Source organism: Clavelina lepadiformis, chromosome 5 (assembly GCF_947623445.1).
Source record: "Clavelina lepadiformis chromosome 5, kaClaLepa1.1, whole genome shotgun sequence".
NCBI lineage: Eukaryota > Metazoa > Chordata > Ascidiacea > Aplousobranchia > Clavelinidae > Clavelina > Clavelina lepadiformis.
The window spans coordinates 21,582,823-21,598,922 of NC_135244.1; the positions used below are offsets into that span (position 1 = coordinate 21,582,823).

At 38.8% G+C, this 16,100-nt stretch overlaps 1 protein-coding gene and 1 pseudogene across 1 annotated transcript in view; both read left to right on the top strand.

Moving 5' to 3' along the window:
• The window catches only part of LOC143459118 (uncharacterized), a 239,056-nt gene that overhangs the window by 193,569 nt on the left and 29,387 nt on the right, over positions 1-16,100 (top strand). Inside the window, exons 31-38 of the mRNA XM_076956097.1 lie at positions 1,756-1,917; positions 2,182-2,334; positions 2,545-2,700; positions 5,121-5,282; positions 6,869-7,030; positions 9,755-9,916; positions 11,834-11,989; positions 12,176-12,331. Coding sequence (XP_076812212.1) covers positions 1,756-1,917; positions 2,182-2,334; positions 2,545-2,700; positions 5,121-5,282; positions 6,869-7,030; positions 9,755-9,916; positions 11,834-11,989; positions 12,176-12,331 — 1,269 coding nt within the window. The remainder of the gene's footprint in view (positions 1-1,755; positions 1,918-2,181; positions 2,335-2,544; positions 2,701-5,120; positions 5,283-6,868; positions 7,031-9,754; positions 9,917-11,833; positions 11,990-12,175; positions 12,332-16,100) is intronic.
• LOC143458707 (uncharacterized) lies at positions 13,165-15,861 on the top strand (annotated as a pseudogene).

Genomic DNA, 16,100 nt, shown 5'->3' on the forward strand with positions numbered 1-16,100 from the left:
AATTTCCAAACTTAATTTAACGCAAAAGTGTGACTTAGGGTCTGTCAACGCTATGGTACCACACGTTGTCAAATAGTCCTTGCTTTTTATAAGAACAGGTGTTGGCAGACTACGTGTCTAATCTAATAGACAAATATTACAATTAATGTGGAACTAGAAAAGCAGTTAACATGATAATGCGGAAGCACTATAACGAATACTAAATCCAACTTTTTCCAGGAAAAATTAAATAATTTTCATTTTTGAACTAAGTATATGAAGAGAGCGATTGAAATAGAGAAAAGCTTCAGTCAAAAACATTTAGTCTGACCAACACTTACAATGGAACTGACATTCACGCTGTTGAAAAATTTTAATGTATAACTTAATTGCTTTGTGCATCGACAGTTATTCCCACTAATAGTTATAAATAAAAGCAAACATATTACAAACAGGTAAAAAGTTGAATTAAATGTAAACATATCTAATATTGTCACTCTCCAGTCCACTCTAAAACAAACAATCATAAAAATTTTTAATAAAAACTATGTGGAAGAAGTGACGAAGACCAGACCCAGTGAAGTGTTTATCACAAAGCGCTTTACGTAAGCATCTGTTGCTATGTTTTTAATGCTTTGATTTTTGTGATAGATACGTTACCTTGATTTGAGTGAGAATAGTCGAGATTACGCATACATACCAGCTGATGATGCCGTTTAGGCGAAATATACATATCTAAAATCCAAAATAAATTAGTTGGCAGATCCCCATGAACTACCTCTGCTGTTATTATACAATCTAATTAGAATGCTTGTGGCATTGTAATTATTTTGGTCATGACATGTTTATGTATTTTTGTTTTGCGAATACTGTTGGTAATCAACTTGATCATGTTGAAGTGCTCTTCCAGGACTCGTTCTATCTATCACTCAGATTTTATATGCAGTAGCTTGCCATGAGGTTCAAATATTTAATTACTTGCAGCTCTAGTGTTAAGTTGTGTTTGTCATCTCAATGTATTGGGCTGAAATTTCAGACAATCCAATTCGTTGACCTGACTGTGAAATTTTATTTCACCTTACTTTTTTTAATATGACGCTTTCAGTGCGACATTGTCACAATCACTGTGTTGCCGGCTCAAAATTGTCTTCCTATTGGGAAGTGACCCCTTACAAAGGAATGCGCTCATGGTTCTATTGGTTAGTTGAAAAAGGATCGTCGCTTTTAAGATTGCTCTTAAAAAAGTGCGGATTCGTGCCCACCTCTGCCTACAATACAATACACCATATAACCTACCTATAATACACCTGCGTACGCACATCCTTTGTTCAAAACACACAAGGTGCCCCAGGGAGAGCTGGACAATACGCTGATACAGGTCATTCCAGTTCGCTTCCTGCAGTCTGCTGGTCAGATCACGACGTCCAGGATCAAGCCTTCAAAATAATAACCTTCAAAAAGGAGTGCGCTCGTAATTTCTTTCCTACGTTGAAAAAAGAGCGTCACCCTCTGCCTACAATACAATACACCATATAACCTATCTATAATACACCTGCCTACGCACATCCTTTGTCCTTTGCTGAATTTCTTTTGTATTTTTGCAAAATTTCCCTTTTCTGCAAATTATTATGAAAACAGAACGTCATGAAAATATTTTAATTTTCAAATGCAAATCATTGTAACAAGCAATGTTAATTTTACATCAGACAACTCATGTAGTCGCATCAGAGGGTAATACAGATCCTTGCATTTTACCTCCAGCATTTTGTTTTACAGATGAAAAAGCTTAATCTTTGTGGCAATGTTTTTGGTGATGATGGAGCATCTCATATTTCGACTTGTCTCAGCAAGATCGAGGAGCTTCATATTGGCCAGTGCAATATCAGTGCATCTGGAATAAAATCCATATCCGATGCTATCTCTAAGCTACCTGAACCGGTAAGTATGTAGCACTATTGGTTGTTGGTTTAAGGTTATAGCTTACATGTTGTAAATTTTTTTTATCACCGTGATACAAACAACGATTATGAGCTGTATATTAGGCTAATGATCATCGATTCTGATTATATAACTGTTCGATCTTGAAGAGTCGAAACTATTGTGAAACAAGTGACGAAGACAAGTCCTAGTAAAGTGTTTGTCACAAAGCACTTTACATAACCATCTGTTGCTATGCTTTTCATGCTTTGATTTTTGTGGTAGATACATTACCTCAATCTGAGTGGGAATAAATTTGGTGATGCTGGAGCTCCATTTATTATGTCTTGCCTTAATAAGATCGAAAAACTTTACATGACGGATTGCAACATCACTGAGGAAGGAGTTCGTGTCATAATAGAGCTTTGTTCAAATCTAGTAAGCTTGGTTTATTTTTTGGTGAAAATGACTGTAGGCAATATCCTTACCACCAGGATGTTGCATATTATTTTATTTGCACTAAGCATTGTGAAATACTGCAGTAAATTAAAACGATAAACGATTTATTTATTTATAATTTTTAGCGTTATATCCATTCCTGATTGGCGTTGGCGTTGTATTAAATCCTGATTTGTTTCCAATCCACAGCCAAAAGTATTGAACTTCAATTATGATGAGATGAATCGATCAAATGTGTTACGTTGTTGCTTAGACCTGCTTGGCAATGGCAACTTCAGCAACCTTGTACTGACACCGGTTGGAGTGAAAGCATTAGCTGCAACTATCAATAAGCTACCTGAATCGGTTTGTCATTTTGCATAAATAATACCATAGATTTTGTTAAGGCCGAAAGTTTCGTAAGCTAACATTTGCTTGCAATTTGTTTGCGTCGTTAAAAAATCATTTATATTATATCTTTTTGTCATGCACTGTCTGTTGCCTTTTAGTAGCTTTGAAAAATGTTGTTAGTTTTTCAAACTAGGCCTTGATCATGTTAAAGTGCCCTTCCAAGACTGGTTCTTTATCACTCAGATTTTATATACAGTAGCTTGCCATGAGGTTCAAATATTTAATTACTTGTAGCTCTAGTGTTAAGTTGTGTTTGTCATCTCAATGTATTGGGCTGAAATTTCAGACAATCCAATTCGTTGACCTGACCGTGAAATTTTGTTTTACCATATTTTCGAGAATCATAAAACGTAAAATTACCTTATTTCTGCTTCCTCGTCCCTCGCTTACTCAATTTACATTTTCTGCGTTCCCTCCTTATAAACCTCGCACTTTTGCTTTGCTTCACTCTTCTCACCATTTCGACTGGGTTCAGCCAGAGCTTAACACCAATTACCTCGTGATGCAAAAGGAAATATATATCTGTCAAAGTGTAACGCAGGTGTCCTAAGGTGAGCTCAGTGAAGACGGAAACCTCGCGTAGAGCAAAAGGGCAATTCAAGGCACTTCATAACAGGTGCGTGTCCACGAGGAGTGCGCAAACCCACCCACAAGCGGAACCTTTCCGTAACACCGTTTTAACCGTGCAGTCTGCTGGTCAGATCACGACGTCCAGAATCACGGCCTTTCTTCAACACATATTAAAGCCAATAAGTGTTAAATACTGCAAAAGTAATATGAATGAGTATTGTAAACACAGTCAACATTATCTTCAGGAACTCGACACTGGTAAAAAAGCTCAATCACACAAATCCAACCGCACAAGAAACCAACAGGACTTACTTATTGCAGCAGCTGACGTACAGAGTTAATATCCCAACATATTCATAAATCTCATCGAAAAATCAGTTAGCAAAGCTTTGATGGAATACAACGAAAGGCAAGTCCTATCTCACGACATGCATTACGTTTTGTTTAGACAATGTTATATTACAACACCGACATGGTTTTATAAGCAACATTGTGGCGTCATTACACGCAACAACCGTTCTGTATCTTTTGCCAACATTGGATTGAATTACGTAATTTCACCATTGCAAAACAGTTTTCAAAAAGCAGAGCTGTTCAAGAAATTTATCGATGATATTATCTGGCTATCATACGGTGAAGCAAACATCAACAACATCTCATTGTCAAAACCGTTTTGATTTTAGGTTCTAAAAAATAAAGATGACGATAGATAATCAAAACCTCGAGCTTTTTGACCTTTTAGACGTGCTCCATCACTCTTCAACACAGGCAAGCTGTAGCTTTATAGCGAATGATTACGTCAAGCCCATTGTCTAGGCTCGGCTATTCTATTGCCTATGGCCGGTTATTCCTATACTAAAAGTCCCACCATCCGGTTCATGTTTTCAAATTCATATTTTATGGAGAGGCATAAAGACTCCGCAGGTTGAATGAAACCAACACAGATTTCACTGCTGCTCACCAAAGGCTAAAACAAAAGTGTTTGGCGTCTCATTTCCAAAGGAAACTATTTCAACAAACCTTTTCAAACGAGACTAGAGGGTCAGAAAAATAGGATGATAAGAATGACCATGGAAAGCGTACAACATACCTGAGTTACCTCAGCTAAACGGGCTAGCTCGCATTCTACAGTTGAAAAAACAAGAAAGGTCTCTTCAACCACTTTCCACTGTGACTTACAAGCGCCCTCTAACGTTGGGTAACATACTGAAAAACCGTCGTGAGTTGGCGCATCAAACAGTTCATATAAAATGGAAACTAAGCCTTTTTAAGACGTACGGCCAATGAGCATTGTGTCGCAATGACGGGAAAACAAAAACATGGTCATGAAAACGACATCTTTCTCGTTTCTACTGGGGTCATCCACCTTAATCAATCTCTTACTTATCGAGATTACGATATGTACGCAGCCACATGCCGCTAATGCAACGTCATTTACGTGGGTCAAATGAAGAACAGTTTTACTTGCAGATGGAACGTGCATAGATGGCTTTGCGAAAGTGTCAGCAAAGAATACCCAGATAACAAGGCAGCCCTGAGAATCCATTTCGTGTGCCATCATTAATAAACTTGACATAGGAGAATGCTACAAGGTGACGTTTGTAGAAAACTCGAAAAAGGCGGTTTGACAATGCCGAATCTAGATGCGTGAGCTATTTACATGCTGACATAAATATACATAAACACCAATCAAATCACCAATACACCAAATCACCAATACCAAACATCGTTGCTTTGATATTGGGCAACTCATGTGATTGAAAATACGATTCCTTGCTCTTCATCTACCGCATATTGTTTTACAGATGAAGAAGCTTAATCTTCGTGACAATAATCTCGGTGATGATGCAGCATCTCATATTTCGACTTGTCTCAGCAAGATCGAGGAGCTTGATATTGGCCAGTGCAATATCAGTGCATCTGGAATAAAATCCATATCCGATGCTATCTCTAAGCTACCTGAACCGGTAAGTATGTAGCACTCTTGGTTGTTGGTTTACTGACTAAAACACGGACTCTATGTTTTTACAAATTTAATTATTTTAGAACATTGTTAACCAGAGGTGACGAACCTATTCGCTGTCGCGGACCACTTTGTCAGTTACAGCTGAGTAAGCCGGCCGTACTTCTGTTTAGTCTTAATATTCTTTCATTCGACAGGTTTTTAGCTGCTCCCGCGGCCTCAAAAACTACGTTGGTTAAGTGCGGCATTGTGTTGAAGACATACTGCTGTGACTCAATCGTGCTATCAGCTTTTGATATCGCATTGCGCAAAAATTAGAAACAGGTCAAAGAAAGCTCAAGACTACTGGTCTCGCCGGAATGCTTCGCCATGTAAAAGCGATTGTCAAACCGATTTGCGGGCCGCATGTTCGTCATCTCTGATCTAAACTTTGTGAAGTCTTGTGTTTCGTCATTACTTTGTACTAAATTATTATCCGATGCCATTGCCACGCACATAGCAGTTTCTATTCCATTCATTTCAAATAATTCCATTTTACATAAATCAAGAATCGCGTTTTGTCACTGCCACGCACGTAGCAGTTTCTAACGGAAGAAGTTATTTATATTATTTTCACTGACACACTTTATACAACGTTTTTAGAAAATATAAAACGCGTAAATGTAAACCTGTCGCTGTACGACTGTTTGTCTATCAAATACCAGCCAATCGCGTTGTTTGCGCTGTTTGGCTGATTTTAACCGCCTTCAACGTCACAATGTTCGACAGCGTGGTCGACTGTGGGACCGACTTCGCCTAATTGCTACTTGTATGCTTTAAATCTCTCCACCACCGAGCTGGATGTTTTTATTATTTCAACACTGTAGTTATGTAGCAAATTAGCCTTCGATTTAAATTTGCAATGCATGGCTCAGCTATATTTAACTTGTGAAGGATTGGCCTATATTACGTCATAATAATATAAATCGTTAAAATCGCAAGTACGTAAATGGTTTGTTTAAGTTAATTCAGCCGATTTGCGATTAAGACTTTGCTACGTTTCGGATTATTTTTTAAGATGGCCGGGACGCAAAAAATGCGAAGTTAAAAAAATTATTTCTCATTAATGGAAGAGTTTTGGGCTGAATGACTTACGAAAACATTAATTACAAAATTATTACTTTATTTTAAGACCAACTTGTTTTAGTGTTGCAGTTGCGCTTTAAGTTGACACAGCTGAGTGACAATTAATTAATGTCATGTTCTTGCTGTGTATCACCGCCGATGGTGATATTGTCGAGATAAACAAAAGTCCCGCGGCAATTGTTGCTTGATATAAGCTCGTCCTTTGTTCTTTGAAAACATGGAACTACGTTAGTTAGGCATGAACTGCATGAACGGCAATGTACTGTAGATGGAGAATCGATCTTATCTTCATTTGTTTTGCAGAATGTTTTTTTTCTAGACATTTTGTAATTTATGACGTCATAACAACAATTTTATATTCAACTGCAAATCACGAATACCAAGCATTGTTGCTTTGATATTGGGCAACTCATGTGATTGAAATCACAATTCCATGCTCTTCATCTACCGCATATTGTTTTATAGATGAAGAAGCTTAATCTTTGGGGCAATAATCTCGGTGATGATGGAGCATCTCATATTTCGACTTGTCTCAGCAAGATTGAGGAGCTTGATATTGGCCAGTGCAATATCAGTGCATCTGGAATAAAATCCATATCCGATGCTATTTCTAAGCTACCTGAACCGGTAAGCATGTAGCACTCTTGGTTGTTGGTTTACTGACTAAAACACGGACTCTATGTTTTTTGCAAATTTAATTATTTCAGAACAATATAAAATTTGTGAAGTCTTGTGCTTCGTCATTACATTGTGGTAAATTATTATCCGATGCCTGTTTCAACTGTATACTTGCGTCGATTACATACGTCATAATTGAAATTAAGTAATAGAATATAAAAGTAATTACATTTTACATAAAGCGAGAATCGCGTTTTGTCACTGCCACGCACGTAGCAGTTTCTAACGGAAGAATTTATTCATATTATTTTCACTGACACACTTTATACAACGTTTTTAGAAAAAGTAAAACGCGTAAATGTAAACCTCTCGCTGTAGGACTATTCGTGTATCAAACGCCAGCCATCAATCACGTTGTTTGTGTGTTTTTACCCACCCTCAACGTCACAATGTTTGACAACGTGGTCGACTGCCCGCCAACTTCGCCTAATTAGTACTTGTATGCTTTAAATCTCTCCACCACCGAGCTGGATGTTTTTATTATTTCAACACTGTAGTTATGTAGCAAGTTAGCTTTCGATTTAAATTTGCAAACGAACGTAATGGCTCAGCTATATTTAACTTGTGAAGGATTGGCCTATATTACGTCATAATACTATAAAAGGTTAAAATCGCAAGTACGTGAATGGTTTGTTGAAGTTAATTCAGCCGATTTGCAATTAAGACTTTGCAACGTTTCGGATTATTTTTGAAGATGGCCGGGACCCAAAAAAGGCGAAATTTCAAAAAAAAATTTCTGCCTATTGGAAGAGTTTTGGGCTGAATGACTTATGAAATCGTTAATTACACAATTATTACAATTACAATTGCTGACCGGAATCTCGAAAGACAAGAATGTGAGACCACTCATCGGGAGTTCACTGAACGCTTGGCAGCGGTCCCTGACGTATCCGATTGTAAGCCTACGTCCATCCACAGCACAGCAAGCAGCGTTCGCAACGAGCAACTGCGCAGCAAAGTAAACTTCAGAGCGGGTGAACCGCCCAGCAGGAGGCCCAACGCATCTACGAAACACGACAAAGCGGCAAGCCCAAGAAACAGCTGAACGGGGAAAAGGCAAGGACATCCAGCAGGAAGCTGAGCGACAATTCCAATAAGCTAAACAGTTTTCAAAAAGCAGAGCTGTTCGAGAGATTTATCGGTGATATTTTCTGGATATCATATGACGAGGTAAATATCAACAACATCGAAAATGCTTTACAAATAGGATTTGGTTAAAACCACCTAGAAAATAAACGTGGCGGTGGATAATTATGAAGACCTCGAGTTTTTAGACGTGCTCCATCACTCTTCAACACAGGCCAGCCTTACATTTATAACCAATGATTATATCAAGCCCACTACATATGGCCGTTTATTCCTATACTGACAGTCACACCATCCGGTTCATGTTTAAAAATTCGTATTTTATAGAGAGGCAGAAAGTCTGCAGTTTGAATGAAACCAACACAGATTTCACCGCTGCCCACCAAAGATTAAAAAAGAAGTGTTTGGCGTTTCATTTCCCAAGGAAACTATTTCAACAAACCTTTTCAGACGAGAGTAAATGGTCAGAATAGGACGATGACAAGAATGACGATGGAAAGCATACAAACTTACATAACGTTACCACTTACCAGAGCCATACGGGCTAGCTCGCACTCTACAGTTGACAAAACAAGAAAGGTCTCTTAAGCCACTTGCCACCGTGATTTACAAGCGCCCTCGAACGTTGGGTAACATGCTGATCAACTACCGTGAGCTGGCGCATTAAACAGTTCATATGAAACGGGAACACATCCTTTTCAAGCCATACGGGCAATGTGCATTATGTCGCAACCACGGAAAACACATAAACATGGTCATGAAAACGACATCTACCCCGTCACCAATGGGATCATCCACCTTAATCAATCTCTTACTGAAAGAGATTACGGTATGTACGCAGCCACATGCCGGTTATGCAACGTCATTTACATGGGTCATATGAAGAACAGTTTTACTTGCAGATGGAACGCGCATATGTGGCTTTGCACAAGTGTCAGAAAAGACTGCCAAGATGACAAGGCAGTCCTGAGAACTCAGTTTTATGCCATGATAATAGTTTTCTCATTAATAAACCTAACATAGTAGAATGCTACAAGGTGACCTTCTTCGACAATGCCGAATCTAATTGCGTGAACTATTTACTTGCTGACATAAACATACAAGACACATTGCTTCGCATGATAAGATAACGATTACACTTCTTCAATTTTTTACATCGCATGCCACTGATTCGCCGCTTTGGTTACTCATAGTACTAGTGGACTGCCTTTATCACAGTGATAACGTGCTATTTGTCTGATATGAAAGCTGTTCGTCGTGATTTAATTTTGTATTTAAGCATTTTACATTTTACCGGTTTTAACATTTTTAGCTTTATAGTTTTTATGCTTTTTCTCACCTCTTATTATTATTTTTATATTAGTTGTTCCTATGTTTCCTCATATAGACACTGATGATGCCGTTTATGCGAAATATATTTATCTAAGAACCAAAATAAATTAGTTGGCAGATCTATGAACTACCTCTGCTGTTATTATAGAAACTAATTAGAATGCTTACAGCATTGTATTTATTTTAGTCTTAATATAATATATTAATATAAAAATACGATTCCTTGCTCTTCATCTACCGCATATTGTTTTACAGATGAAGAAGCTTGATCTTTATGACAATAATCTCGGTGATGATGGAGCATCTCATATTTCGACTTGTCTCAGCAAGATCGAGGAGCTTGATATTAGCCAGTGCAATATCAGTGCATCTGGAATAAAATCCATATCCGACGCTATCTCTAAGCTACCTGAACCGGTAAGTATGTAGCACTCTTGGTTGTTGGTTTACTGACTAAAACACGGACTCTATGTTTTTTGCAAATTTAATTATTTCAGAACAATCTTAACCAGAGGTGACGAACCTATTCGCTGTCGCGAGCCATTTTGTCAGTTACAGCTGAGTAAGCCGGCCACACAACTTTATAGTCATACTTTGAAATCTTTTAGAAACGAAAAAAGAAATTGTTCATCAACAGTAACGAACAACAAGCGAAAGTAATAAAAATCATGCATAATAATAATTAGCATTGAAGCGCAACCGATTCATTCGGCAAGTTTTTAGCTGCCCCCGCGGCCTGAAAAAATCCGTGTGCGAAAAAATTCGAAAATCGAAAAAATCGAATCGAATCTCGAATCGAAAAAATCCGTGTGCAGTCTATTGAAGACATACTGCTGCGACTCAATCGTGCTATCAGTTTTTGATATCGCATTGCGCAAAAATTAGGAACAGGTCAAACAAAGTTGAAGACTGCTGACTTCGCCGGATTACTTCGCTATGTAAGAGCGATTGTCCAACCGATTTGCGGGCCGCATGTTCGTCACCTCTGATCTAAACGTTCTAAACTTTGTGAAGTCTTTTGTTTCATCATTACTTTGTGATAAATTAAAATTGTCCGACGCCTGTTTCAACTGCTTGGCTACGTCGATTACATACGTCACAAATTGAAATCATCCAATTAAATAGGAAAATAATTCCATTTTACATAAAGCAAGAATCGCGTTTTGTCACTGCCACGCACATAGCAGTTTCTAACGGAAGAAGTTATTCATATTATTTTCACTGACACACTTTATACAACGTTTTTAGAAAAGGTCAAACGTGTAAATGTAAACCTGTCGCTGTACGACTATTCGTGTCTCAAACACCAGCCATCAATCACGTTGTTTGCGTTCTTTGTCTCTTTTTAACCGCCTTCAACGTCACAATGTTTGACAACGTGGTCGACTGCCCGCCGGTTCGCCTAATTGCTACTTGTGTAAGGATGTAAGAAAATAGGCTGCTATCAAATGCCGAATAGTGTCCGCTTGGTGTCGCGAAAGTTGGTCACTGAGACTGTCAGAAATTTGGCCTTTTCAGATATAGTAACCCTAGGCTAACCTAAACATGCGATCTGCAAGTTTTTAACGCGGTATTTGCTAAGGGTAAACCCCACACTAATTATAACATCGGCCAGGCTGGCCTCTGATTGGTCTAAACTCTAAAACATAAGTCCGACAAAACCATGAAAATCGCAAAATTTTAGCATATACGGCGACTAAAACGAGAACACAGCCTTTTCAAGCCGTGTGGTCGATGTGCATTATGTGGCAACCACGGAAAACACAAAAACATGGTCATGGAAAAGGTATTTATTCCGTCCCCACGGGGGTCATCCATCTTAATCAATCTCTTACTTGCAGAGATTACGGTATGTACGCAGCCACATGCCGCTTATGCAACGTCATTTACGTGGTCAAATGAAGAACAGTTTTACTTGCAGATGGAACGCGCATATGTGGCTTGGCAAATAAAGCTAGCAAAGAATACCAAGATGACAAGGCAGCCCTGAGAACTCATTTTTGTGCCGTCATAATAGCTTTCTCATTAATAAACCTAACATAGCAGTTTGCTACAAGGTGACGTTCGTAGAAAAAAAGTTAAAAAAGGCGGCTGAACACAGCATTTTACGTCTTACCGGTTGTAAATCTTCTTGATCACTGTGATACAGACAATGATTATTAGCTGTATATTAGGCTAATGATCATCGATTCTAATTATATAACTGTTCGATCTTCAAGAGTCGAAACTATTGTGAAAGAAGTGACGAAAACAAGTCCTAGTAAAGTGTTTGTCACAAAGCACTTTACGTAAGCATCTGTTGCTATGCTTTTAATGCTTTGATTTTTGTGATAGATACGTTACCTCAATCTGAGTGGTAATAAATTTGCTGGAGTTCCATTTATTATGTCTTGCCTTGATAAGATCGAAAAACTTTACATGACTAATTGCAACATCACTGAGGAAGGAGTTCGTGTAATAACAAAACATATAAAAAATTGTTCAAACCTGGTAAGATTGTTTGTTTTTATGGTAAAAATGCCTGTAGGCAATATCCTTACCACCAGGATGTTACATATAATTTTATTTGCACTAAGCAATGTGAAATACTGCAGTAAATTAAAACGATAAACGATTTATTTATTTATTTATAATTTTTAGCATTGTATTAAATCCTGATTTGTTTCGAATCCACAGCCAAAAGTATTGAACTTCAATTATGATGAGATGAATCGATCAAATGTGTTACGTTGTGGCTTAGACCTGCTTGGCAATGGCAACTTCAGAAACCTTGGCCTGACACCGGTTGGATGGGAAGCATTAGCTGCAACTGTCAATAAGCTACCTGAACCGGTTTGTCATTTTGCATAAATATTACCATAGATTTTGTTAAGGCCGAAATGTTGTGCAAAGATTTTGTTAGTTTTTCAAACTGGCCTTGATCATGTTAAAGTGCCCTTCCAGGACTGGTTTTTTATCACGCAGATTTTATATGCAGTAGCTTGCCATGAGGTTCAAATATTTAATTACTTGCAGTTCTAGTGTTAAGTTGTGTTTGTCATCTCAGTCTACTGGGCTGAACTTTGAAACAATGCAATTCGTTGACCTGACTGTGAAATTTTATTTCACCTCTTTTTCGAAAACCGTGAAACGTAAAATCACCTTATTTCTACTTCCTCGCCACTCGCTAACTCAGTTTACATTTTCTGCGTTCCTTTCTTATAAACCTCGCACTTTTGCTTTGCTTCACTCTGGTCATCATTTCGTCTGGGTTCAGCCAGAGCTTAAACTATTTATCTCGTGATGCAAAAGGAAATAAAGTCACTTCATAACAGGTGCGTGTCCACGAGGAGTGCGCAAACCCACAAGCGGAACCTTTCCGTAACATCGTTTTAGCTGCTGACCAAAGTTTCAAAATTTTTTAACCAAGACGACAGCGAAGCCTGATCTCTAACCTACCGATCTTCAGGATTTTCTATTCGAACTTCTTTCCGTCTCGTTATTTATAGGCCGTTGACGCCATTTTCTTTTGCTAACTTTTCCGTTGTCATTGTTTGTTTGTTTGCCTTTTTTTTGGCCGAAGAAGTACGTCGTTGTCTTGTCTTTCTGTTCGTTAGTCGCTTTTCTCGACCCTCATCTCCTTTGTTGTGTTTGTCTCATTTCCGTTTGTAATTTGCCATTAGAACATGGACTCCGAAAATGTTTCCCGATTATACAAAGACCTACAGGCAGCCCATACCCGCGCTGAGGCGTATATGATGAAGAAAGAGGGAGCCTCTCCGCGTGTTGAAGTCAAAATCAATGACATTTATCAGGAATTGCTTGACGCTTTTTTATTCCAGGGTGACATCGCTGACGAGAATCTCCGACAGACAAAAATGTGAGACCACTGATTGGGATTTCACTGATTGTTTTGCAGCGGTCTCTGACGTATCCGATCGTAGGATTTTTGGCGACGCAAGCAGCGTTCGCAGCGAGCAACTGCGCAGCAAAGTAAACTTGAGAGCGGCTGAACCGCCCAGAAGGAGGCCCAACGCATCTACGAAACACGAAAAAGCGGCAAGCCCAAGAAACAGCTGAACGGGAAAAGGCAAGGACATCCAGCAGGAAACTGAGCGACGATTCCAAGAAGCTAACCAGGCCGCCCAAGACTCCTTACGTCAAAAGCAACAAGACCTTTACGTGGCACAAGAAATTGCAAGGACCAGGGCCCGGGCAACCACATCTGCAGAGAGTAGCGTTGCTGAATGCCTCGATCCTGCCCCTCTGCTGCAGCCTTCGAGTCCAACCGCGTCGCAATCTACAACACGGCTGCAAGGACCTACGTGATCCCGAGTGCATTTCTACAACAGCCATTCAAAAGATTGCTCCTAAAAAAGAGCGGTCTCGTACCCACCTCTGCCTACAATACAATACACCATATAACCTACCTATAATACACCTGCCTACGCACATCCTTTGTTCCAAACACACAAGATGCCCAGGGAGAGCTGGACAACACGTCGATACAGGTCATTCCGGTTCGTTTGCTGCAGTCTGCTGGTCAGATCACGACGTCCAGAATCACGTCCTTTCTTAAACACGTATTGCAGTTAATAAGTGTTAAATACTGAAAAAGTAAATTGAATGAAAATTGTAAACACCGTCAACATTATCTTCAGAATCACGGCAGAATCACGGCCTTTCTTGAACACATATTGCAGACAGTAAATGTTAAGTATTATGAATATTGCTATAGACAATCGACGTTGCCTTCAGGAACTCGGTAATTGTAAAAAAGTTCAATCACACAAATCCACCCGCACAAGAATTCAACAGAACTTACTTGTTGTAGCAGCTGACGTACAGAGTTTCTATCCCAACATATTCATAAATCTCGTCAAAATAAGTTAGCAAAGCTTTGTTGGAATACAGCGGAAGGCAAGTTCTATCTCACGACATTAATTATGTTTTGTTTAGACAATGTTATATTACAACATCGACATGGGTTTATAAGCAACACGATGGCGTCATTACAGGCAACATACGTTCTGTATCTTTTACCAACATTGAATTGTATTAATTAATTTCACCTTTGCAGAACAGTTTTTAAAAAGCAGAGCTGTTAAAAGATTTATCGATGATATTATCTCGCTATCATACGACGGGGCAAATATCAACAGCATTGAAAATGCTTTAGAAACAAGATTTGGTTAAAACCACCTAGATTTGAGGTTCCAAAAAATAAAGATGACAGTAGATAATTAAAACCTCTTAAAGCCTATAGACGTGCTCCATCACTCTTCAACAGAGGCCAGCTGTAGCTTTTTAACCAATGATTACGTCAAGCCCATTGCCTATGGCCGGCTATTCCTATACTGAACGTCCCACCATCCGGTTCATGTTTTCAAATTCATATTTTATGCAGAGGGAAAAAGGCTCCGCAGGTTGAATAAAACCAACACGGATTTCACCGCTGCCCATCAAAAGCTAAAAGAAAAGTGTTTGGCATTTCATTTCCCAATGAAACTATTTCAACAAATCTTTTCATGAAACGAGAGTAAATGGTCAGAAACGAACGATGATCTGCTTCCGTTCGCTTCATTTTCATTTTTGTTTATTGGCAAAGCAGCTTTATATCACAAGTAATGACAAGGTTCTGACATTATTAGTGTTCCGTATTTTTTGACACATTTTTCTCCATTAACTTTGCGCACCAAAAATGTGCGTGAAATTAGTCTCGAAGCAGCCATTTCTTTATTTGCTACACATAGTGTTGCACGTAACCGAAAATTTATTTACGTAATTTAAGTTCCAAATTGTGGTAAGTAATTCCGTAAATTTTTCTTCTTCCACGCGTTTTGTTTTCGTTGTTGGTTATTGGCAAAGCACGTTTATATCACAAGTAATTACTTAATATTGAGTTTTGTTTTTGCACAATTGGACTGCTCTCCAAAGGCTAAAAGGAAAGTGTTTGGCGTTTCGTTTCCCAAGGAAACTATTTCAACAAACTTTTTCAAACGAGAGGAAATGGTCAGAATAGGACGATGACAAGAATGACGATGGAAAGCGTACAAACATATGTAAAGTTACCTGAGCTTTACGGAGTAGCTCGCACTCTACAGTTGACGAAACAAGAAAGGTCTCTTAAACCACTTGCCACCGTGACTTACAAGCGCCCTCGAACGTTGGGTAACATACTGATCAATTACCGTTATTTGGCGCATCAAACAGTTCATATGAAATGGGAACACAGCCTTTCCAACTCGTGCGGCCAATGTGCATTGTGTGGCAACCACGGAAAACACATGAACATGGTCATGAAAACGATATCTACCCCGTCACCACTGGGGTCATCCACCTTAATCAATCTCTTACTTATCGAGATCACGGTATGTACGTAGCCACCGCTTATGCAACGTCATTTACGTGGTCAAATGAAGAACAGTTTTACTTGCAGATGGAACGCACATATGTGGTTTTGCGAAAATGCCAGCAAAGAATACCACGATGACAAGGCAGCTTTGAGAATCCATTTCTGTGCCATCATAATAGCTTTCTCATTAATAAACCTAACATAGCATAATGCTACAAGGTGACTTTCTTTGACAATGCCGAAGCTAATTGCGTGAGCTATTTACAT